Consider the following 26116-nt stretch of genomic DNA (forward strand, 5'->3'; position numbering starts at 1 on the left):
CCTCCACTTGTCATTGCTGGTGTTTTTCAGGTACAGGAAAAAGACATCATACAAGAAAGTGGAGACCATTTATCACCGGAGTGAATGGAAAAGTCTGAATATGAAATGAGTCAGACAAGAACTTCCTCACTGCCACACTGATTTAAAGCCTGTCTAAAGTACCAGCACTTCAGAAAATAAACACAAGGTGTAAGTGGCTGGATCCTCTGCAAGCAAGTGCCTCTAAAAGGTGATGTGAATCTAGGTTACCAACCCAACTTTTCAAACCCAAGCAGTTCCACAGAGAGGTTCAGAGAAAGGTTCCTTCCATTCTTTTTTTGGGGGGTTGGAGGGTGTTGAACTTAGGACCTCTTGCATGCTAAGTAAATACTGTACCACTGAACTTTACCCGAGCCCTGATTTCACCTTTTAAACATAGTGTACAGTGCTTGGCACTCAGGATTGGTCAACAATACACATCAGCAGGCTCTGGGAGGGAAAGTGGGACTGCTGGTAGTTAGCTAGTACTGACATGTCAACTGACAGCTGCTGCTTGGCCTGGCAATGATGAACAAACTATCTGGCAGCCGAGGTGACAGACCCTTCTGGTCTCAGCCCGCCTGAGCTTCATCCTACATGCAGCACATAGGCTCTCGAGGGCAAGGCATGACCTTGGAGCCACAGCCATCACACTCCCCTCTTTCCTTCCAAACCAAGGAGCCAGAAGTTCAGCCCTACATCTATAGTCTTGTGGGGGCCAGCTTCTGCTGATTTTTTTTTTCCATACAGGACTGGGGAGGGAGGAAAAGCACACCTCTGGTTTACTAAAGTTACTCTGAACTTTTTTTAAAAAATAGAAATATAGTCATCAAAGAGAAAGCAGCAATTTAAATGCCTAAAGCAGCAGGCAGAGCTGAGGAAAGAAGGGTTGGTCAAATGATTAATTACACTCACATGGACTGACTCTCCTCAAAATTGATCTCTCCAGGGCAGGGAGTTGAACAGACCTGACAATTAGTTACTTGTGAGTCAGCCTCCACTTACCTCATAGCCCTTCAAAGTTTGCGCTCAGCCATTTGCACTTACTTAAATATCCACTTACATGGTTTTGTTTTTAGAGGGTAATAGTAGTGCCTTAGATTTCAGCAACTACATTGGTAATTTTCAGAAAGTTTAAAAAGCCACTTCTCCATAGTTCAGTGCAGAATACAGAACGTAACGGGATCATTTTAGCTCTCCCTAACAGAAGCACTGGTGAGAGAGAGAGGTACAGGCCTGATTCAAGGCAACTAATAAGACAATACAGCACATACTTTGAAGAGTGAGTTTCTGTGAGGTGCTAGAGCAATTTCCTTCCTTCTTTCCTTCCTTCTTTCCTTCCTTCCTTTCAGCAAATATGGGGACAGAGGAAGAACACACTTTTATTTAGCCTTGGAGTCAGGCAGAGGCAATTTCCCAGATGTCAAAGTCATCTGTTGTGAATTCCTTTTGAAGTACTAGTTCATCTTTATATGGCCTCTTTAAATGTCATAAGAATTCTCAAATCATATGGAATTACCCCTTTTTATTCCACACAAACCCTATTTATAATTTCAACAATTATGCTTTAAAAGTTATTTTCAACAGCAGACCCCAAGCTGGCAACTGATTTTATTAGCTAAGCTCCCATGTGAGTGTCGGCTCTACAGGGCACCAAATCCTGCCCATCCTACTCGAGCCAGAGCTCTCCCTCTGCACCTGGGGGGATGGCAGGGAGCTTAGGCCTTGCCGGCAACTGCAACCGTGACCAAAATTAGGGGGTCTCACCAGCAGCCTGGCCAGTATTTTTTTTTTTTTTCCCGGAACCGGGGATTGAACTCAGGCCCTTAAGCTTGCCAGGCAAGCGCTTATTCTACTGAGCCGTCTCCCTGGCCTGAGCCAGTATTATTTTCTAAGACCTGAGAAGGTCTCATGCTCGAGTAAGCAAGGGAGAAATTCTTAGAAACTTTCAACAAGAGGTGAGGTGGGGAGGAGATCATGGGTCTTCAGGAAAGTGTGCTAACAAAGCCCAACTGGACTCTAAGAGAATATACAGGGCAAGCAAAGGTTCAACTTATATGGTCATCAGGGCAGTAATCTGGTACATAATGCAGGAGAAATTCAGAGTTTAAATTTAGGGCATACCAAAAGTGTTTCCTAGGTTTGAAAAGATTTAAAAGAAGCCAGTACTTAGACTTCTACTTTTGAAAAAATCCACAGCATCTATGGATCTAGCTTGGCTGCATGAAACTCAGGTCATAAGCAGCAGGTCCTTTCTTAGGAAAGCCAACATGGATGAAAAGATATTTCAAAGTTGAAGCTGTCACTAGGCAAGTACAGGCACCTGGCAAGAAGCAGCAACAGGGCCAGCTGGATGTGGGTGCAACCCAGCATAGGACAAAGAGCTCCACAGAGTCCTCCAAGGTGGGGACAACAGTACCAGAATCACTTACTGTGCAGCACTATATGGCACAAAGTGTGGCCTTCAACAAAAAGTGCTGCAGCAAGAGTCAGAGTCTGCCAACTTGAAAAATAGAAAATCAGCGAGAAAATGATTTCTGATATTCCAGGGGAGTCTGCAAAAACAAATGTATATCCAATACACATGGGCACAAGCTGTGACACACAGGACCCTGAGTCTTGCAGCTGAAAGGACAGTGAGTTTTCTTTTCTTATCAACTTCTACACTGAAATCACATGGTGTAGAGGCTCCTAACTTTACCCTTAACTTGAAAAAGAACAGTGAAAACTTATCACAAGAGAATTATTACTATATAATTACTTGTTGTGAAAGAATCATGGATCCTTCTTTATAGAGCCAACGACATGACAAAACCAACTTGCCACTGGAAGCAAATTACAAAAGCAACTCACCTGGAAATCTTGGTCATCGATTCCAAACCTCTCTCGCAGGTTGCGGAAAACCATTGGGCAGTATTCCTTGAACTTGAAATGGCTCGGCATGTTTTCTCTGAAATAATCACATTGTGGAATAAATATCAGGTACATAGGAAGGTTAAACAGGCTCCACTGTGCCCCCCACCAGCTCTGCCTGCAGTTTATTGCCCCCTGAAGGTACACTGTTTCACAGAAGGGTAATACTGTCCCTCTGTCTGGTTTTCTTGGACTGTGTGACTCCTGAGTCTAGCCCACATAGGCCAGCCATTCTCGAAAGAAGGAGAGGCACAGGAGCAACCATGTGAAAGGAGACAGAAAAGCAGAGACACAGGACAGTAGAAAAGGGTGGAGTAAGCCCAACGGTGGGCCCCACATTGCTGCAACCAGGCAGCGAGTCAACAAAATATGGCCCATGATGATGTGCTTTATACAAACACCACATGCTTGGCTCATAAACAGTCCCTCAGAAACTCAACCTCTACACAGTACTATGGGGAAAATGCACATGTCAGCTTCACATTAGAACAGTGGCCCTGTTAAGAAAGTCATGGCAGGCTGGAGGCAGCACTCATTGGGAGACCACTTACACGGCATGTATGAAGTCTTGTGTTCCATCTCCAGGACCTCAAAAACTAACAGAATATAAATCAATTTCATAACTGATCCCCATCTGGCAGGGAGTTCTTTGAGTCTCACCTCCTCATTCTGAACTGATCCTACAGAACCACATCTATAAATGATATGCACACTTGCATCATTGTACTTTGTGCCCTGAATTGCATTAGTCTGTGTCTGTGCCTGTGTCCAACCTCTGGGCTGACCATGAGCCCACTGAGGGCAGGGCTAGCTCTTATTTATTGCTGTAGCTCAGCTCTCCAGGATGTCTAACATGACACTCAAATGAAGAATATTGTAAGGGCACAGCATGGCATCTTATTATTCTTATTGAAATGTATCTTAATTCTTCATAGCTCTGTACCATAGGCATTTCTGCTCATAAAGCCATCATTTTCAAAGTTTTGTGCACAAAACACCAAATAACTTACAGCTTCAAAAATTTAAATTATAATGAGAATATCACTTTTAATGTCTGAGATATTCAGAGAGAACAATATGCCGTATGGCAAAGAATACTATCTCAAGAAGCCTGCTGCTGCTTCTCTGAAAGTGACAGATGGCTATGTTTATCACAGAATTAACGTCATCAGCAAAGCTTTACTCCCACCCATTGAAAAAATTATGTGATTACAGATTCACAAAAATCATACTCTTAGCAGCCATGTTGGTTCTATATAAAAGTTACTTACTTGTTAAAAAGGTGATTGTCCACCTTTATCTTTGAATAGGCTTTGAAGTCATCTGGCATCAACATGACAGGGATTTGAACATGGCTCAGTTCATTGATCTAGGAAAACAAGAACATAAAAACTAAAGACACATTACTACCACCTAGGTGGGAAGAGTTTGACTGAAACATGTACCTGCAAGGGAAACTTGGCGGACACAGGGACATGTTGCCTGCCTACTCTCCCTTTCCTTGCTCCTGTCTTAAACTCTTCCTGCCTTCCTCACTCCCTCATTGGACTTTACCAAGTACTCCCAGCTTCCAATCCAGTTCTGATCCCACCTCTGAGGCTGGACCTTGGGGCTAGGGGATTGCAGTGGCAAAAGAGGGGTCCTATGGGTCAGCTGTTAAGATCTCTGCTTATCCTTCATTTCTTCTGTCTACTTCCCCTCCAGATCCTCAACCCAGAGCTCTACTGATCTCGTTTCCAAGACAACTTTTCTCTGTAAAGAAATGTTATGTGGGCAAGGCAGATATCAAATCTTGATGCAAATACTTGTTGAATTAATGGACATGATTTACTGGTTAACAGGCATAATTTCTATATTTTGGCACTCAAAGAACAACATCCACATTCTTGTGGTCTTTACCTTTCTTGCAGGAACTAAGATTAAAAAACAAAACAAAACATTGGGTGGGGCTATACCAACAGAAGAACCTTCAGTAGGGAAGAAGGAAGTTGTGGGCCCTGAGACTACATGAGAGGAGTTTGGTTTGTGCAAGGGTTAAGAACAGAAGCAAAGATATAGTTCCAGAGGTCAAGTGTAGAATCCACTTTTGCTTACATTCCCATGAATGGCAGGTTTGGCTTTTGACACTTGACACTGAAAAACGTGACCTTTCTCTTGGTTAATTGTCTTTTCATTGTAGTTTCCAAGCTACATACCTCCCTTATTGTTAGCAATAAAAACCACCTTGAACATCATATTTGGAGCAGAATATAAGGTGCTTTTAAGGATTCTCAGTCCAAAAACACTAAACAAAAACAAGAAATAACAACAACAAAATGAGTTCCTTGATAGTGCAGAATTTTTCACATATTGCTGAGTTCATATTAGAACACAGGAAGTTGGCTGTAGCGGGATACACCTGGAATCCCAGCACTCAGAAGGCTGAGGTAGGAGGACTGCCACGAGTTCAAGGCCAGACTGGGTTACAAAATGAGTTCAAGGCTAGCCTGGCCTACATAGGGAGACGGTTTCAGATGACACAGGGCATGTTCAGGGTGGTATGGCTGTAGACAAGACTATTAAAAAAAATAAAACAACCAAAGGAAATCTAGCCTGAAGATATCATCCATTTCAGCACTTTGTTGTGTCAAGGATGAGGGGTTCAGATGTCAGAAATGATCATAAAATGTGACAGCACATGTTTCAAAGAGAAGTGGTGGTGGTCTTTTGGGCAGAGCTGAGAGGCCATTTTAGTAAATTTACAAAGAACAAAGCAAGCCTGTGGAGTGATGTGCAGGCACAGAGTGGCCTCAGGGTGCAGGTGCACACAAAGATGGCACTTGGAGTCCCTCAGATTTGAGGATTTTGCTGATCAAAGAAGAAAGAAAGTATTAGGAGAAACAGCTGGAAATGAAAAATGTGTAATTTGTAGGCCCTGACTCTAAGGAGTTTCCACCTTAGTTGATGGGGCAAATATTCAAGCACAAGAGTCCAGTACAAACCAGCTAGAACAAAGCTACAAGTCTAGACAGGTTGTCCTGGGAAGGCAGGGCAGGCATGCACTGTCACAGGTGTGCAGGATGGGGCTCTGGGGAAGCACGGCCCCATGGGGCTTGGGAAGGATGCGGAGCTGCGCCCAGCGACATGCAAATATGTAGGAAGCAAGTACTGTACTTCAGTTGCTTCTATGTGTCGTCTTCATAAATCAGACTACTCAAGAGTAGGGAATGGTGGGTCTTTGTTATTAGAGGAGACAAGAAACAAGATGAGATGACAAATCAAGGCTAATTACGCTTGATTTCCATACATATGGTTGAAATTAAAAGAATCGCAGAGAGTCTAAAATCTAACTTCTCATTTTGAAGATAATAAAATATCCTGGTGCAGCTGTACCTATGATGAGTAACAGCTCAACGCTGTGTCATGCTAGCTATTTCATGGCTACTCTATCTTCCTTCCAGATTGCCTCTCATTTATAATAGTTTCAATTTCCTTTGGCTTTTTCTAACCTGTCAAATTCCCCCACCCCCACCCCGTGACTGGCCAGATTTAATAACTTGTGAACAAACACTTTGTGAACCAGAGGATCTACCGCTTAAAAGCAGATTTAAATCAGGAATCAATACTTTTCTCAGTAATGTACCCATGAATTCCTATGTTATTTATTCAATATGTATGTTTTATTTTCTTGTGTATGAGAGCAAGCATTCATCAGCTTTAATTAAATTATTAACTTCAACACTGCTTGATAATTAAAAGGCATTTAACTTCCTGGTTAGCACACTCTCCTGTAGCCTCTTACTGTGCCATTATACAAGCCCAAGTATCGCTATCGCTCGTCTAGTTCAAGCTCATGAACTAAGGCAGGTAAAGCAATGAGCTACCACATAAATAAGGATGAATTAATCCTATTTGTTAAGTTCCATATTTCACATTTTCAGAACAAAGTCCTTGACTTTCAAAGTCTTTAGTTTGAGAAAAATTTATTAGGTCAGCATTCTATGTACCCAACTATTCTCAATAGACCATCCTAAAATTGGCAGCCAAGCTAGCAACAGGGTACCATCAGTTTAATTACGGGTACTTCTTTAAACAAAGCACTGGCACTTTTTGTCTGTGTTTACAGATACTTTGGAACATACTTCAAAGTGTGTCTGTGTTTATTGATACCTAAATTTAACAATGAAGATTTACATTAACCATCAGTATCTTGAGGAAAGAATAATGCACTTTCCCTGTAGGAATAAGCATACATTTTAAATTCCAAATTGTTTCTAATTTATGGAGATAAAAGTGGTTTTGGAGTTTATTACAATTTTATTAAGTTAGCTAAACAAATTGAAGCACTGGCTATATTATGCAGGGCACACACATAGTTCTTTGAGGTTGCAAGTATCTAATAAGCTCTACCCCAAAAGGGCAATACCACTTTATAGTTGTGTACTGCTTAGCAGTTGTCAGATCACTCTGGCAAACACACTTTCATCTTCCATTTGTGTTGAATGTCGCATTCACAATCCTATGCAGCCCAATCCATTTTGTTAATGTTTTAGAAATACTTCCATGCACAAAGGCTGTGTGCTGGCTTCTCTGCCCAGGAAACTCTGTGTTCCAGGGTACACCGAGCCACGCACCTTCAGGAACCAGGTGTGGATTGGCATGGCCTTTCTGCTTAGCCATTGGCCATGGAGGCTGATGGAGCTGGGTCCAACATAGGACACAAAATAAAGGAGCTTTGTTAACAACAGAAAGAAGACCAAAGAAGGGTGGGTGGGCTTTTACAAAGGATTAGTACAAAGTGACAAATGCTCCTGATTGTATGCTAACTCAACAGTGAAGGCAGGGGGAGGGCAGAGATGAGTGGGATGGGAGGAGGAGGTCGGGAGACTCCTGAGGCCTCAGCTCTGCTCAGCCTTCACTCACTCAATGCCTGGCATTAACTTCACTGCCAATACTCACTGGATATGTTCCAAGAGCCATGTTAAATACTTTGGATGCAATATCTTATCTGATCTTTACAACCCAATAGTGTGGTTCTATTATTATCCCCACTTTGAGATAAGGCAAGTGATGCTTTGGGAGATTAGGCAAGACACCCACAGTAGAGCGGAACCTGGAATCTAGCCTCAGTCTCAGTCTTTCTCAGACAGCTAAAAACAAAATGCAGAGGTGGACATGCTGAGCCTAACACCTTTTCAAATTCTTGCTGGTGATGAGACTAAGATTCACAGCAAGTTCATGGGAGCACCTACCTAAAATTTATGCTTCATTGTGTTACAAGAATTTTTTAAAAAGTAGTAATTAAATAGTGAGAGCATGTTTAATTGAATATGCACCATGGCCTACAATTATACCTGCTGTGGTTTCAATAGTACAATTTAAATTTGGAAGGGCCTGTGTCACTAAGCAGCTATCATTCCTTCAACATTCCTTGCAACTTCAAAAATGAGAAAATAAATATTCCTCAAAGCTCCACTGAAATATTAATGAATCATAAATAGTATACTTGAAGGATGCAAAATCAATTTCCAAGGTAATTATTTCTTAGAGACAATTATTTGGGTTTTCTTTTATGAAAAAAATATTATTAACACAAAACACAGTACGATTTGCAGGCCTTTGCTTTTAAAATATGACACAGCGCAGCTGAGAAAAGGTGTATATATTCCTTTTCTCAGCATGACATTCAAATTTACATCACAACCAATGCTGTAGAACAGGTATTTTTTTTTTTTTTTTTTGTGGGTGAGATCTGCTGAATGCAATGAGTATCACTCCTGCAGATGTGAGACTGTATTCACACTGGCAAGAAAAGAGGTTGCTAGCTAAGTGAAAAAAAAAAAAAAAAGGAATAATAAATAGCTACAAGACAAGGAATAAGTAGGGGAGACACAGCTGGTAGTGGTTATGGCCTTAATCCACACAGAGGTGTCTCCACAAAGCCACTTCATGCTGTGACATTTAAAAAATAAACCTCACTAATTTATATGATTCTTAAATCAAGCAAAGGATATGCTCACAAATTGCAAGGCATTATTAATGACAATTAATTCAGATATATTCACCCTAAACACTGTGTTCTCAGACTAATACATACTTAGCAATTGGTTTTCATTCAACCAAGAACATACAAACAGGACCAAAAAACCTCTCACATGAGCTATTTAATCTGATTATAGTAAGGACTATTCTCCACAAATTATGACTCATTGAGATAACCTAGGAAGCAGCCAGTGTGGGCAGCTGCAGGCTACGCTGCTGTGCATAAAGACCATCTGAGGAAGCCATGTCTGTATCTGAGCCCAGCCTGGCCTAGTGAGATCTTGTAGCCCACAAGGCCACTGGGGGGCGCAGAGCTGCTTTTGGCTGGCTGTCCATTCTAGACTGGGGCAAGACTGGGTGGGAATGACCTCCACAAACCATTCATTCCTCCCCAGAATCTCAAGATACACAAATGACATTCCTACCATTTATATATTTTAAAAAATCTTATTAAAAGGGGCCGGGGAGATGGCTCAATGGAATAAGTGCTTCCCTGGCAAGCGCAAGGGCCTGAGTTCAATCCCTGGTTCCGAAAAAAAAAAAAAAAAAAAGCACAAACCTTTCTTTTCAATTAAATAAGAGAAATTAGTGAGTGTACAAGACATATAGTTTTTCTTTTTTCCTTTCCTCTATCCAAGTTTTCCTTTCCTTTTGAACAGTTTCTTTTCATTTCATAACAGCTATTGTACATTTTAGACCTCACTCTTAGCTTCTAACACTAGGGGGACAATACATGTCTACACACGTGAATCTGATTTATTTCACTTAGGAGTGTGGTCTCGAGTTACATCTATTTACCTATAAAAGTTTCCATTTATCTTTACAGCCAAGTAGTACTTCACTGAACAAAGACCTCATCGTTTTTTATGCATTCCTTGATTGATAGGCATTTGGGTTGTTTCCAAGATTTAGCTATTATAAACTGTGCTGCTATAAACATGGGTGCACATATATCACTGTGGCACAGTGTTTTTAATTCTTCTGGAAAGATACCCAGACAGAGAAATCTAGGTAAAATGGAACCTCTACTCCTAGTTTTCTGAGGAATCTCCACACTGATTTCCACAGTGGTGGTACCAGGCTACACTCCTGCCAACAGTGGAGAAGTGTTCCTTTTTTTCCCCCACAGCCCCTCCAGCATTTGTTAATGGTTTATTTTTTGATGACAGTGATTTCTTTCTGGGGTGAGATGGAATCTCAGTGTTGTTTTAATTTGCATTTCTCAAATGGCCAATGATGTCGAACATTTATTTGCTATTTGTATTTCTTCCTCTGCGAAGTGTGTATTCATCTCAGATGCTCATTTTGGATTGGGTCTTTAAATTTGGGAGGTCTGGGTTTTTTTAGTTTTTTGTATGTTCTCAATAGTAATCTTTTGTCTGAAGAACAGCTGGCAAATAGTTTTACCACATTGTGGGCTGTCTCTCCATTTTGTTATTCCTACCATTTAAACATGAGTTTATATTTAAAACAGTAATTCAATAATAAAAATATAGTGGGAGACTGCATAGTGATACAGCAGAGCATGAAGGATCCAAGATCAGGAAGGACACAAAGGGAAGATGATCCACAAGGTATAACTTGATGTGATGATTACTTTGGATGCTATTTTAACTTCAGTTAATTTCTTATGAAAATCAAATAATAAATCCACCACAGCAGATTCCCTATACCATAAACCAGAATTTCTATTGCTTCTGTCTTCTACAAAAGAAATGACACTTCACAACAAAAAATATGATGCAAGCTCTCCATTACTGTTTAAAACCTCTTAATGCTCCTATAATTTCTTTACATCAGCATTTGAAAATACTTTGTTTCTCGAATGCCTTCAGGGCACTTTTTGGCCAGGGAGAGTTGTGAGGTTCGAACTCCAGCAACCCGAGGAAGCTTTGTGGAAGCAGCCACTTAAAGGCCTGAGCTAGGGCCAGGCCCCCTGAAAATAGATACTTTGTACTTCCTGGGATCATCGGAGAAAGCTCTCCAACTTCCTTTGTGATCTATGGTTGATAACATTACAGGGATTCTTCCCACTGAATCATTTACTCTAAACATTTTCTGACCTGAGGTTCATTCACTTTAGGAAGTGAAACAGCAGAGCACTGAAATTAGGAGATAAGAGTTGAGCATATTGGCATGGTCTGGTAATGAATCACAGCTGGAAGTTCCAGTTTATTCTGTCCCTATCCTGCACCAGCAGGGCCCCACACAGAAACTTTCACTGATTTTTCCCCTAGGGTATGTAAAATGAACTCAGGCTCCCTTTTAAGAAAATATTTCTCACAGTATGCCCTATAAATGCCATCGGGATCATACATGCCCTCCCCAGGCCCTTGTCCAGGGCCATCTGCACTGCTTTTGGTGAGGAGGGGAGGGCTTGAGAAAAGAGAGGCAAGAGCTATAACAGCTTTGAGATCTGTAACAACGAACAGAAACCAAGGCAGCTGACTGGCTGACACAGAATTATCCACGGCAGGTGTGACAGATGACCGCACTCCCAACAGAGGTGGGGGTGGGGGTGGTGAAAGACTCCTTGTGTTCTGTTCGTGAAATGGGGATTGTATCACCACGTATATATTAAAATTCATGTTTCTTATGTCTAGTGGGAGTAGTCATAACATCTTAAAAAATAAGCATAATTTTCTCTCAGTTTTTCCTACCAACTTTCTCAGCAAATTTTGGGGTCAAGGGAATTACCTAAAGATTTTTAGTAGATATTTAATATTTGATATTCATTTGTAATTTCTAATTCCATACATAAGGAGGGGAGATTTCCATTAATTTGAGCATTGTTTGGAACTAGTTTTTAGAATCCTGTAATGAATACAGGTTGAAGTAATGAACTTTACCAAAACAAAGTCTCAGTATGACTCAAGCAAGTAGCCCACGCTTGAAATGGTGTGGCTCTCATTATAACTTAGGCTGCAAATTGGATAGCAATTTGGAAGTTCTGAGGTTTCAGAGGCACAGACAGAGCAAATTAGAGTCAATTACAGAGGTAAAAAAACAGGCAGCTTGAAAATGTTTGTGAAATGTGTTTTTATTTGTCTTGGGGCAAGGGGTTAATTTTTGATAGTGTCTTTATCAATACTAATTTATTTTCAAAGATCATTTTAGAAAAGCTAATGTCTGTCTTTTCAGATAAGACAGAATAAAAGATTGAAGTATATTTTAATTAAAAGCATCTTCTGAAATGTCAGCCACTTTCCAATGGCTAGAAAATAAATGCTTTATTTTGACAAGCCAAATAAATGTGCTGGGCGAGAAAGCTGCATACAGATGTCAATGGAGACACAAGGGTCTGCCTTTCCAGCACCTGTGAACTTGAAAATCTGAATTAATACACTTAAGGGGATTTTTCTGTTGAACAAGAATCATGAAGTCAGCTTTCTGATTAATGGCTACCTGGCTGAAATTAAAATGTCATCAGAAATGTTTAAGTTCTGGCTCAGAATCTTCTTACTTTACAAGACACACCCTTTACCCTGTCCACGTGGGATCTGTCAGCTTGATCAGGGCTCCTGATGGACATGCTCACTGCTGGTCCCCTGCCAACCTCATCCAAAAGAGCGGGGTCATGTTAAAGTCCTACCTCCTAGAACCTGCAGAACCTGACACAAAATTGCTGAACTCAGGCCAAAATGAACAAGCTGTTGCAGAGCTTTTTAAAAACCCAAGAAGACTTTGCCAACGAAAACTAGTGTTTACAATGTGGCCCATTCAAAGGGACCCCTGCTTGCAGTCAGGAGACCTGTGACTGTGGGCTAGTCCTGCTGCTTTCTCATCGCCTCCCTTTAAGCAAAGCACGCTTGTTCTCACTTTATACTTTTAAAGATGAGTTGAAAGAGATTGAAAATGTGAGCTCCTTGGCTCAGATCATGATTTAGAAAATGCTTGAACTAATTACCAAGCTTTCCAGTCTTGTGAAAGTTTATGTACAAATTTAGGTAGCTGGCTTCTTTTAGAAATGGAAAGGGATGATGGTATGTGGCCTGGTGTCCCTCATCTGGTGCTGAGTGACGGTGGGATGCACCCTCTGTTGGGCACAATTCCCACCACACAGGCAGCCTTCAGCTTGGAGCCCAGGCGGCCTTGCTCACTGCAGGGTTTCAGCTGACTGGACTCTCGTGCTACAAATACAAATGAGTCACCCAACGGCTCTCCGCAGAGATGCTTCCGATTCCTAGAAGACATGGATACCCTCTCCAGGGCCACATGATTGTAGGAATGTGGCAGGGCAGGTACAAAGGTAGGAAGGGAAGCTCAGTTCCAGCGCATTCTAATAAAAAACATTGCATGATCCTGGTCCTTCTTTGAAGGTGATATATTAAAACATAAAAGGGATGTTAAGCTAAATTCTTCAGCTCCATAAAGCAAGCCTGCTCCAGAATGCTAACAGGGTTGACTGATACCCAGAAAAGACGGAATGAGACAAACAGGAGCCAGCTGGAGATGACATCATGTAACTCTGGGGCCCACTGGATCTCGAGACCAGCTCACCTCTGCTGGCCCTCCAAAGCAACCCTAAAGCTAGTGCAGGATAGGTTTCTGAAACCATTTGTGATTAAAGACATCCAAACAGTGTACAATTCTTAGTGGATGCCACATGAACAGGAACTTTTTCCATCTGGATGGCATGAATGTTAGTGGTTACAAGCCACTCTGAAAAACTGATCTTGAATATTTCCCAGGAGTATCTTACTTTTTTAAAGACACCTAACATGCCAGAAGAACCTGCTACCTCCTCCATCAGTATATATATTCCGTGGCAAGGACACCTGAAACTACTGTGTTCAAAAGGTCTGCAAATGGGGTGGCTTGCCTTTCCCTTTCTAAAAGAAGCCACCTACCTAAATTTGTACGTAAACTTTCACAAGACTGAAAAGATTGATAATTAGTTCAAGCATTTTCTAAATCACGAGCTGAGCCAAGGAGCTCACATTTGCAATCTCTTTCAACCCATCTTTAAAAGCATAAAGTGAGAACAAGTGTACCTTTGCTTAGAGTTAGGCAGTGAGAAAGCAGCAGGACTAGCCCACAGTCACAAGTCTCCCGACTTGTGGTAGAAGGGTAGCTGGACCACGTGGTACCAACCACAGCGCTGGCCAGGCCCTAACGCCCTCAACTTCAGGATTAAGGTCTGGCTCAGGAGAAGATGGGGTGTAGTTTTTAGTGTCACATAGCTGTACCACTAGCACCCCAGAGAGTCACAGTTGCTGAAACTGTGAGGCTAGATGGCCATGCATTTTGAAAACCAATCACTCACACAAATCAGTAATAAAACCTGCAAGACTGATGAAGAAGCTGGTGGGCACAAAGAATACAGCATTTTTAAAAAAAGATCTCAGAGACTTTACAGTATGGACCTACATTAAGGCTCCTGAGGGAAGTACTGAGCTCCTGGACTTTTTCTGTGCAGAAAGTAGAAGAGTAGCTGGATTCAAAGCCTAAGGTGTGCCCTGAGAGGTCAATCTCAGGACAGTCACCATTATGTTGTTCATGCAGCTTTCCTGGATTCTCAGATTCTAGCTTTGAGTGATGCACTGTCAAGCATTTTTATCTCTTTCCCTTCCAGAAGCCCTGAGAGAATGACAATAGTGGATAGGAGTGATGGAAGAAAAGGAAAAAAATAACTATGATGAGAACATTTACAAAGCAGACAACAGAAGAAGAGGAAGGAAATTTCAAAGAATTGTTAAAAGGCAGAAAATAAGTAGATTATTAACCAACCAAGAGAAGACCTTTTCAGCTGAAGTTTATAGCCACTTGATGCCACTAACTCAGGCCAGGAGACCCCACACATGAGGTCCAGTCAGAGGATGAGTTGTCTGTGCCTAACCAGGAGATGGGACTGATTCCCTGAGACCTCAAACAAAGACTTCAGGATGGGGATGGGAGCAAGCCCTCAACAGACTGGGAAGGGTACCAGCTGAGCACAGGAATAAATGAAATCTGCTCTCTAAGCCCTGGGACTAAGTGAGCCCTCACACACCTGTGGCCTGGGCCACTCCCGTGGGGACACTAACAACCTGTGGGCAACAGCACACATGGAAGCCCAGCTGACACAAACATCACCCCTCCACACACCCAGAACCTGCCAGTGTCTTCCAGAGCTTTTTTCTACACAGTCTGCAATGTGCCACCAGACAACCGAGGGAGCCTGTAGCATGAACAAGGTTAGAATAGCTGTAATTTTTCAGCAATGCCAGATTCTGTGCAATCCTAAATCACTAAATTTAATACTTCACAAAATACTAAAGAAGACTGAGCCACAGTAAGGTCAGTGCCGTTACTCCAACCAAAAGTTCTACATTCTTTAAACTGAAAAGAAAGATGAGAGAAGAGCTGCTGCATCATCTGTCACAGCAGAAAGCCAACAGACAATGCCTAAGAATGGCAAGCACATGACAGCAAATACATCGTTTAGAAATACAGAAGTAAACACCAGGGCAAACAATCATATGTATATGAATGAACTGGTAAGTGCTCTAACAAATAGTGTAAAGTGAAAAAGGCAGGTACAAAAGTGTTTAATGTGCTCTTGTTGTGAATAATGATTGATCCTACCCAACAGTTGTGGACAGAATTGAACTAAGGGCCTTGCGTGTGCTAGGCATGTGCTCTACCACTGACTATACACCCTGCAGTACTGTTTTAAATTTTGTTTTATAAGGTTACATATTTAGGTTCTTGTCTATGAGACATGCCTGAAGCACATATAAAGCCGGAGGCATGGCCCGGGGATCTGGAGTGGGTGTGAAGCTCACCTGTAAGTGAACACTTCCATCCTGCTTATAAACTGTTTATCACATTTGCATTTATAACATTGATGGAGAGAAAACCAAGCACTCATGGAGCCCCTGCCATGTGCACAACCCGGCTCCATGGAGACGGTCTCCACAGGTTGTGCCCATGCTTGCTCCACGGAGAAGATAAGAATGTCTATGTCTATTTGAGTACCTGGAAAGAATAAGCTGTAAAAACTGATGGCGAAAACTGAAACATGCCCTCATCAGTCCCGGTGGGGGCAGCCACGAGCCGTCCTGAGGAAACAGCAGGAATCCCACAGCTGAGAGGGTTGATGGCGGGCATGCGATCCTGTGCCTGTGTCCTGTACGCTGTCCCATCCCATGTACTGTAGCCAGCGGAGGTTGATGCATGCCCAGCTAAGTGGATTCACAGATCATGCCATCTGGTTTTAACTAAGCAAATTAATCTCACAAAACACACAAGTACTTAGGAGATGTCTGTGTGGAAACCACAGGCTAAAGGGACCACTATACACAAGCAGCAGTCAAGTAGGACCTGCTGGAGCTAACACACAGCTGAGCCCTCCTGCTTCTCTCCACGGCATGGCAGGAGGGCAGAGCAGTGATCAGCACATCAGATATGATAATAATTGAATTTTTAAAGGAAAAAAACCCTGAAAACATTAGAAGGCTTTGCTTAAAACATAAGCTTCCATGCATTGCAGTTGATGTTACTGTTAATAAGCAGCCTTCCCAAGGTGCATGTTGTGCTTGGAGGCCGAGGAAGGGCACAGAGCTGTCAAAAAGGGACCTGAGAATGAAGCACTCGGGGTCTGAAGATAAACATCTGCAGTGTTTTCAAGGATGTTTTAACATAATACAGTACCAGATTGCCATACTTAGTTTTGTACAAAATGTTACTAACTGCATGATTAATGTATGGAAGCTTCTTGCTATGTCCCATTAATATAAAAAAATAGAAATAAGGGGCATTAGAGAAATACTGTTATTCCCATGGATGTAAAAACAGGTGAAGGTGCAGAAAAACCAACCTGATATCAAATTCACATGAATTCTTCTGTCCATAAATACTGCTGCTTATACACAGATGACTATGCACGGAATAGAGCAGGTTACACAGGTGAGGTGGTTTGCTTCATGGTTCAAAGGAAAGTTGATTCCAAGATTTCTCTGCTCAGATATTTGCTAAATTTTTTGCTATATATTAAGAATGAGTGTATGTGGTTGAAATAAAAGCAAGAAAAGCACAAGACCTCCCAAAAGTTGTATCATTTCAGAGATGACTCATGTGTCTCCTTACAGACTGGTACACCTCAGCAAGGCTCAGAGCTGTCAGCGGCAAGCTCCCTAGCAGCAAAAAGTATAAACACACCTAAGCATCCTTTCCAAGCAAAGGTGAAAATCAACACCAAGTAAGGAAGTAGATGCTTTTCAAGAGAAACCAAAATTTTAAAAAGAGAATGGTAAAAAAGTCCGATGTTTGGAAATGCTTCCAGCTTTGCCGTCTTCTTGCCAATAATACTGCGGCTGTGCCATCTGAGGAGACCCATCAGCGCCCTCGAAACACTCGGGAAGTCAGATGCAGCAGAGCATCAGGCCATTTGTTAACGGGCTTTGAACATGTTTGTTTAGAAGTTTAAAAATGCAAATATTCCCCCAATGAGTTCTGAAGGAAAAAGGAAATTTGACTCTCTAAAGTAAAGTCGGTGGGATGGGTGGAGAAGAGTTATGATGTACTATTAAACATGGCTAGTGATCTTCTTCCATTTGGAGCAACAAACTGTTGTGATGTATATTTTTCATCAGTGAAAGCCATGTGAAAAGGAAAAAAAAAAAAAAGAAAGCCATGTGAAGAACTCAGAGCTAGTCCTTTTAAAAATCACTATAAAAAATAAATTTTTCATGGGGGCTGGGGATATAGCTCAGTGGTGAAAGCACCTGCCTGGTAAGTGCAAGATCCTGAGTTCAATCCCTGGTACCACCAAAAAAAAAAAAAGAAGAAAGAAAAAAGAAAAAGAAAACAAACTTTTCAGAAACACCAAAAAGTGAATTATGCTGCTGCTACCTACAGTTACTTTGAAATCAAGAGATTTTCTATTGCCAAAATTAATTTTTAAAATACTAAATCTGACCTTTTCTAGTATGTAGATATCCTATGAAAGGTATATAACAGTCATGTTTATATATAAATAGAATCTATAACCCACAATACACTAATGTACAATATGCTCAGACCACACACACATGCACGCACACACACACACGCACGCATGCATGTGCACGCACACACACACACACACACACACATTTGTAGATGATTTTTTAAAAATCCCTACTTGGAGTCTACTGTACTGAGGGAGAATTTGGTATAGGTATCTTTATCCATGTATTGCACCTGAGGTGGGAACGGGATACTTGGCTGTGGATTTTGGGGAATAAAAAAATGAAATCCTCAGACAATTCTGAGGACTTGCAGTCAGCTCTTCGTCTGGGCACTGAGCAGGCACTACTGACAGCAAGCGACCCCGCTATGTTCATGCTTATTGTGGCAGGTCTAGTAACAGCACACACACTTCGTCATAGCAACATCACCATTTACGTTGTGTTTTCTTGAGACAGGTCTCTGTATAGTTCAGGCTGGTCTTGGATTCACTGTATAGCTGATACAGGAGACTGGAGACTGGCCTTGAACTCCCAGAACGCCTCCTGCCTGTTTCCTGAAGGCTGAGATTATAGGTGTGTGTCACCATGCCTGGCTCAGCAATATTATTATTTCAAATCAGTCAAAAAACTTTCACATATACCTGTCTTTTCCCTTCATAACATTGACTGTTCTCACTAATTAGGTGAGAAATGCAGTTAAATAACTCAGCAAAGAGGGTAAGTGACTCATCTCATATGGGCCATTAAAGGTAGAGTTAGATTCCTTTCTTACGATCCCGGTGCTTGTACCAACCTCATATCCATGCTTAAACTCTGAAGTCTGATTGGACTTTACAGTCCTTTTTATCAGACTTTAGAACCCTCAAGTAGATTCAAAGTTAGCTCTGTAATCCATTCATTACCATGATATTTTATAAGGGTCCAGATGAGTGCTCTTCAGCATGATTATAGGAGGGTACATTCAAGGAGCTCGAAAAAACTTCAAAAATTTGGGATATAAACCGCTATCAAAGGCCTGGATGCAGCTCAATGGCATAGGATTAACAATACCTTTAGTTTAAAATCTCAATTTCCTGTGGTAATTTCTCCTCCCTAATTTCCAAAGTATGGCCTGTTTAACAATTTTAGACTAAAGTTTCTGGTTTAGAGCTTTTCTATCTGATATGCTGAATTAGTCATGTTTTCCTGGTCAGTTGCATTCTTTAGCCCACTACTTTAAGCATGTGTAAATATATTAAAGAAAAGAAGGGAAGGCAAAAGGCAATTCAAGTTTTGTCTAAAAAAGAAATAACTGTAGCAAACAAGATCCCAAAACTATTGTACTCAGAATAAGAGCATATTGTTTATAAGACATGCCAGACTACATTTCTTACATAATTTTCCTTTGTTGCTGAAAATATTTCTGGTAAGCTACCCTCTTCACTAAGTTATTATGAAGAGTTTTTCAGCTCAGGTTTTAGAACATCTATGCAGATGTCATCATCCTGAACTGCAGAGTCAGGTTTTCATATTGATTCAAACTACTTTTATCATATGAGGCAAAATACAGGGGTGTGGCTGAAAATAACTTATAACTTCATGAATTTCTTTTTTATGGCTGAAGAGAAGTTATTTTAACCCTTAGATGCATGTATTATCACAAAAGTACTTAAGTGCTTTGTAAGTAAAAAAAGTCACTTTTTAAAAAACTGGTTACAAAACTGTCACAGTATCATGATTCACTAATTTTCAAAAGCATGTCATAGCAATTACCATATATCTTCCATCCACAAACACTCCCATTCACAAAGTGTCAAAAGAACAAAAATGTTACTGTCTGTATTCATTATTTTAGGAAAATGAGCACTTGCCATTGCATGAGTTTTGCATCAATAATTTCCTCCTCTCCCCACTTCCTCCCACAACATGCTACACATTCTAGCAACTATAAAAATAAACGAGCAAAATAAACCAGAGAACTAGATGCCAGTGAATTCTAATCAGATCCACTGATTTTAATTTCTCATCATCCATATGCTAGGAACATGCGGCAATCCACCTAGATTTCATCCAGGCAGTTCTCGCTGGATTCTAAACTTGGAAATCTTGAAAAGTTTGAACAGGGAACTGTTCTCTTGGCTATTACAAAATATGCAAACTTTTCTTTTGTCATAGTAATTCTACCATATTTTGCTGCTTTTCTGGGAATCATCTGAGGCTGATCATTTTTCATCAAGATAAAGGGGCAGCAGTACAAATACATCACTACAAAAAGCATAAAATCTCACTATGTGGTCTCTCAGTGGTTATGCAGTACATGACAAAGATTTGAAACAGTTGACTCACTTTCTTATCACTTAAAGAAATCATTTATTGATTTATTTATTTGGTACAGGGTTTTGCTATGCTGCTCGGACTGGTAGTGACCCTCCTATTTCAGCCTCCCTAGCACTGGGATTACAGGCATGCACCACTATGCCTGGTGTTGGTGGCCAGCTCAGCACACCTGGGGCAGAGCCAGAAAGGCATGTCGTACCAGGGATCGAACCCAGGTCCTTGTGCTTGCCTAGGCAGGCACTTAGACCACTGAGCTATCTCTGTGGCTCCTTAATACTTTCTAAGGAATGTTTGTTTTACACAAATTCCAGATAGCTCAGTGTGATAGTGCTGTCTTTCCTTGCTCTCCAAACATGTGAAACCTAAGAAATAACTTAAGTTGTACTTGTAAAGCTGCTTCTAACATAGAAAGCTAAGCAGGGTCATTTGGTGGGCTTTGTTAAAACTTGCTGTGACACATGACAAATTATGTTTCTCATTGCTGCACCTAACTATATGGGAGTGTGCCTGAGCGAGTTTATAAGAAGTCCACGACACTAAGTGACAGCAGTTATTTGAGAACGCTAATGATTCCTACGTAAAGACAATCCACAAAGCAACATTAGCTGTAACAGCAAAATAAAACATTTTTTTTTTTTTTTTTTTTACAGTGACAGAAAAGCTGACCTACACGTCTTTTTCCTCAATCAGATTATAAGTACATTAAGAGTAGGGATCAGATCTGTTTATCTTTGTACATGTTGGTTCATCCTAAGGGACAACTATCAATGAATTTGGAATGAATTTTCAACTAATTGGCCTACTTATAGACTATAAAGGTGACTTTATTGTTGCATCTAGCAAAGCTTAATTCTAATACACTGATCCCTCAGGAAACCAAAAGCTAAAATTCCAATGACTAAATTCCTATTTACAAAGTAAACAAAGGTTAGTCTGATTAAACACAAGAGACTTCTCAGAGTTATTTTACTTGCATAAATGAACTAAAACATTCAGACACTATCAGCACAGTGATTCTTGAGAGATGTTTATTTTTGTACAATTATATAGCACTTTACATTTAAAAGGAATGCTCACATTCATTATTTAAATGATCTTTAGAATATTATGAACCTTTGCCACCATCCACTGGCCCATCAAAGTCATCTAGAATTGGTACCCTAAATGCTAAATGTTTCCGTTGACAGCCAGTTAAATGAAGCAGAATACTTAATCAGAGTAGCTCAGGTTAACACCAAAGAATGTATTCAGCTTTAAAACACAGTCACCTTTAAGTTTACCATTATGAAACATATACTATTAAAATCTTTAAAATGAAAAAGACAGTAGTTTATTAAGAACATTTTTGTTGTTGTTGTTGTTGTTGTTGTTTTGAGACAGAGTTCTACTATTTAATGCTGGCTGGTCTTGAACTCACTATGTATCCCAAGCTGGTCTCAAACTCGTGGTGATCCTGCTGCCTTAACTTTCCGGAGTGCTGGGATTTTAGGGGTGTGTCACCACACTTGACAAAAGAGCTTGTTTTCTTCAATATTTTGTTTACACATGGTTTAATCTTTACCTACTAGCATTCTTAAAAAAATATGGATACATAAAATCTTTCCAAGACAAATGATTATTCTAAGACAAATTCAGTAGTGCATCAACTGGTACAGGATGCTGGGATGGGATCAAAATTTTTATTTTAACTCAAGCAAACTATCAACCAAGTTACCTATAAAATATATTACCTCTCCCCCTTTTTTAAATGGCTGTATTATACTTCAAAAGTTAAAAGTGAATTTTAAATAAATGACCAGTTAAACACCAGAAGATAACTTAAAATACAAATAGCATTCCCCAAGCATAGGTTATGATATCATAAGTAGGGTACGTTAAAGTTGTTCACCCCTTGAGCCAAGGAGATGGATCTACCACCCCCGCATAGCTTTAGGAAATGTAATTTTTATTAATTTGTTGATTAGTTAATTTAGTCTCCCTAGTTCTCTTCTGTCTTTTGAACACCCTAGGGAAAATACAGTTGCTCTTCAAAAGTAACCAAAGACAACAGAAGCTGTAGTTACTTAGAACAATAAATGTGCTCAATTCTACAGGGCAGTGAGGGTCTTTTCTAAAACATTTCTCTCAAGACAGGATTAAGAAACACTTCACCTTCACTAAATGACCAAAAGGAGGAAAGGTGCTAGATGTTTGTGGAAAACTGCCAGACTCACTGATGGACTGTTGCTCTATACTGAGCCGTGTGTTCGCATTCCTGCCCCAAGCACGCCCACAAGAGCAGACATCTGAAAGCCTGTGTCCAGTACACTGTCAGTGATGCTGTGCCATTTTCCCTGCCAACTGCTAACTTTAAGGCTGGCTGCTGCTGGCTCTGAAGATCACACTAACCATTTCATTATGTGGTCTACATGCTTTCCTCTAACTCTAAGGCACATAGCGTGGAAACTGAGAATCTTGCCTGTGTTTATTATGTATTGAGAAGTTATAAAGATTACTTCAAATGCCTACTTTGTAGCTATGGAGAAATATAAGTACTCACTTTGATACTTAGATGTAGAATTACCAAGACTGCTAAAGTATTAGTGGGCAGAAATGATTCTCATAACATAAGCAATGGAGATTTGGCAACTGAAACTGCTTTCTCTTGTTACCGTGAATTCAGCCAGTCAGCAGCTTCCAGTTAGAACAAACGGTTGTGTTTGTTCACTTTATAGCAATGGTCCTACTGTTCTGTTTTTGGACATTAGCAAATATATGATTATCAGCAAAACAATAGAATGGGTAACAGAGGAGAAAAACCCCTGAAAACAACAAACTCTTGTTTCTATGAGTCTTGATTTCAGGCACCTGGACCTCAGAAAGGTAAGCTAATGAGGCATGACTCACCCATCGGCTACTGTAGGGTGCCTGTTCTGAGCCCCTTACCTTTCATCCTAGTTAAATGGGGAGACTAAGGCAAGACCAGACACTCCATCTGTCTTACTCTTCTTATAGGAGTAAACACTGATGGATAGGAACATGGAAATGAGGGATGAGGGAGTTCAGCAGGGACAAAACCGATAGCTTTTCCCAGATTAGGAGCCAAGTCATGCATGTTGCCCAGAAAGCAGCGCAAAGAGACCACACTACACTAGTACTGCACAAGGCGTGGTGCTGTTTTACTTTGTGTTGACAGAACAGTTGTTTGCTTGTTTTTCTTTTTCTGTAGCAGGCATCGTGCTCCCAGATAATTTCAAAATTTGCCTTTCTGTAAATAATAACAAAGGGTTGTAACTGCTAATGGGCTTAGGGTTGGAGTCTCCCCAGATATGTTGAAAACTGACTCCCAATGTGGCACTTGGAGATGGAACCTTTACGAGGTCATTAAGGTTAAATGAGGTCATAAGGGTGAAAGCCTGATCCAATAGGCTTAGTGTCCTGAGAAGCAGACACATTAGAGTCTAGTACCTTCTCAAGCTTTGCCTTCCCCAACCCCCACATAACCTGTGCAGGGACATCATGTATGACGTGAAAGACTATATGGACGTGAAACCAGAAGATCTCTATTTACAAATCAGAAAGACAGCCCTTACCAGAACTTTGATCTTGGACTTTCCAGTCCCCAGAACTGCGAGACATCAAATATGATTTAAATCTCCCAGTCTATGGTGTTTCATGAGAGCAGCACAAGCTGACTTGAACTTCACAGTGCACAAAGCAGACATGACTTGGTTATATAAGATGTTAACATCTGGGGCTGGGGAGATAGCTTGGTAGTCTAAGTGCCTGCCTGGCAAGCGCAAGGACTTGAGTTTGAGTCCTAGTGCTGCATGCTGTGCTGGCGTCAGAGCCCCAGCAAGCCATGCCAGTCCCCAAAATGGGTGTGGTAGCGCACACCTGTAATCTCAGCACAGGGGAGGCTGAGACAGGAGGATTACTATCAGCAAACTCCTTAGTGAAACCCTGTATCAAATGAATAAAAATACAAAAAAAAAAAATGTTAACATCTGAATGAAGAGGATATGGTGGTTCTCCATATTATCTTTTGCAATATTTTAAACACCTGAAGTTATTTCATTTTTTAATTTTTTTTTGGCAGAACTGGGGATTGAACTCAGGCCCTTGCGCTTGCCAGGGAACGCCTATTCCACTGAGCCATCTCTCCGGCCCCAACATTTTATTTTATTATTATTTTTTTTTTTTGGCGGAACCAGGGATTGAACTCAGGCCCTTGGCTTGCCAGGCAAGTACTTATTCTACAGAGCTATCTCCCTGGCCTCCGAGGCTTATTTTTAAATAAAAGGTGTGTGGGGGAGGATAAGACACAAATTTGCTTTCAATGCGACAGATTAAACTAGCGCCTTATACATGCTAGACAACTGCTCTACCACTGAGATGCCATCTCCAGCCTCCCAAAGATTCCTGTCACAGTATCAAGTTTTAATAATAATTTCCAGTGAAGAGAAAAAAGCTGTGCGTTTGAAAGTAGTTCAGTTTTACACTTTGTTTTGTATTCTTTGGTTTTCTATCTGTAGAAAACCTTTTTAATCCTCAGCATTCAGTATTTCTAAAAACTAACCATAAGAACTTCAAGGCCAACATTTATTGAGGGCATACTACCTGTTAGGCAAACTAACTGCTTTACAGTTTCTCTCATACAATCATGTGAGTAACTATTATGCAGATCCTGCACAGGTAAGACAGCTGGGGCTAGGAGCGGTTCAAGGTCATCATGACCTTCTCCTCCAGGCACAGTCCTGTCCAGATCTGGTCACCGCAACTCCAGAACCTGGGCTCTCAGCCACAGCTCTCAACTCCTCTTGTTTACATGCACATAAATAAATAAAAAGGACATAAATTTTAAAAAGAGAAAAAACCTGCTCAACTACTTAAAGTAGCCAGAGGAAGACTGCTTAGGGGGCTGATGGCAACTACTTAAACATAAACACAAAACCTCCAAGTAAAATATCCACTCTTTGTAGATCTATACAATTCTCTGCTCTTTTTATTTTACCCACTCCCAGTAAAAATTCTTTCAAGGAAAAAAATCCTAGCATTGCCTCAGCTGCTAGTAAGGAGGAAAATAATAACACTATGCTCATCGTTCAGGTCACGCTGTGGCTTGAGGAGCTGCTCAGGGTGGTGAGTGACGGGTACAGTATTCATACTCCTGCAGGTGGTGGTGAGGAGATGATGGCAGAAGGAAGATCCACAGGGCACAGCATCACAGATCTCGAGCAACTAGTCCTCCCCCACTCTACTGTCATTCTTTAATGACACACTCAGACATTGATCATGTATACTGAAAACATACTTCTCACGCTGGCACAGAAGGAGTGAGACAAATGTGGTGCGGTCTTTTTTCTCAAATCTTTGTCCCAGGGTGGGAGCAACTGGGCACAAGCTAGTGCAAGACCAGGTAAGCAAAAAAACACATGCAGAAAAGGGAGTGTAAATCTCCGCATCTCAGACACAGTCTTAGAAGGATGAGAAAAGAGACCCAGAGTGCAGGCCCGGTGAGTGAGTGAGACGACCGAGGGCCGCGGGATCCTGAACAGACCCAGAGCGCAGGCCCGGCCAGCGAGTGAGACAACCCGGGCCAGGGGATCCTCATTCGACCCAGGCTGTAGGCCCAGCACAGAACCCTTCAGCAGAACTCCCTGCAAAGAGGCTAGAGGCAAGACCCACCCAGGTGATTCAGGAGCAGAACATCTTGCCAGAGAGACACAAAGGGTTCAACTCTAATGCCTGCAGCAGAAAGAAGTGGAGCACAGCAGCCAGATCCAAACAACACCCACCTGGAAGAATCTGAACTTCTCAGATCCGGACCTGGTGCTAAGGTAATAACTCTATCTAAGCTCTACACCAAAGGTCAGACAGAAGACAGTGGTATAAAAAATGACAAAGAGAAGGAACAAAATGCAGTCTCAGGTCCC

At 41.2% G+C, this 26116-nt stretch overlaps 1 protein-coding gene across 3 annotated transcripts in view; it reads right to left on the minus strand.

The window, feature by feature from the left end:
* Pip4k2a (phosphatidylinositol-5-phosphate 4-kinase type 2 alpha) overlaps positions 1-26116 on the minus strand; it is a 180869-nt gene that overhangs the window by 57659 nt on the left and 97094 nt on the right. For 2 of the 3 annotated variants that reach the window (XM_023704969.1, XM_004644754.3), the window contains exons 2-3: positions 4203-4300; positions 2872-2968 (exon numbers count right to left, since the gene is read on the minus strand). In XM_023704969.1, coding sequence (XP_023560737.1) covers positions 2872-2968; positions 4203-4300 — 195 coding nt within the window. Of the gene's footprint in view, positions 1-2871; positions 2969-4202; positions 4301-26116 lie in introns of those variants that run through there. The other variant, XM_023704970.1, reaches the window with a different exon arrangement.

Source organism: Octodon degus, unplaced genomic scaffold, assembly GCF_000260255.1.
Source record: "Octodon degus isolate 3935 unplaced genomic scaffold, OctDeg1.0 scaffold00208, whole genome shotgun sequence".
Lineage (NCBI taxonomy): Eukaryota > Metazoa > Chordata > Mammalia > Rodentia > Octodontidae > Octodon > Octodon degus.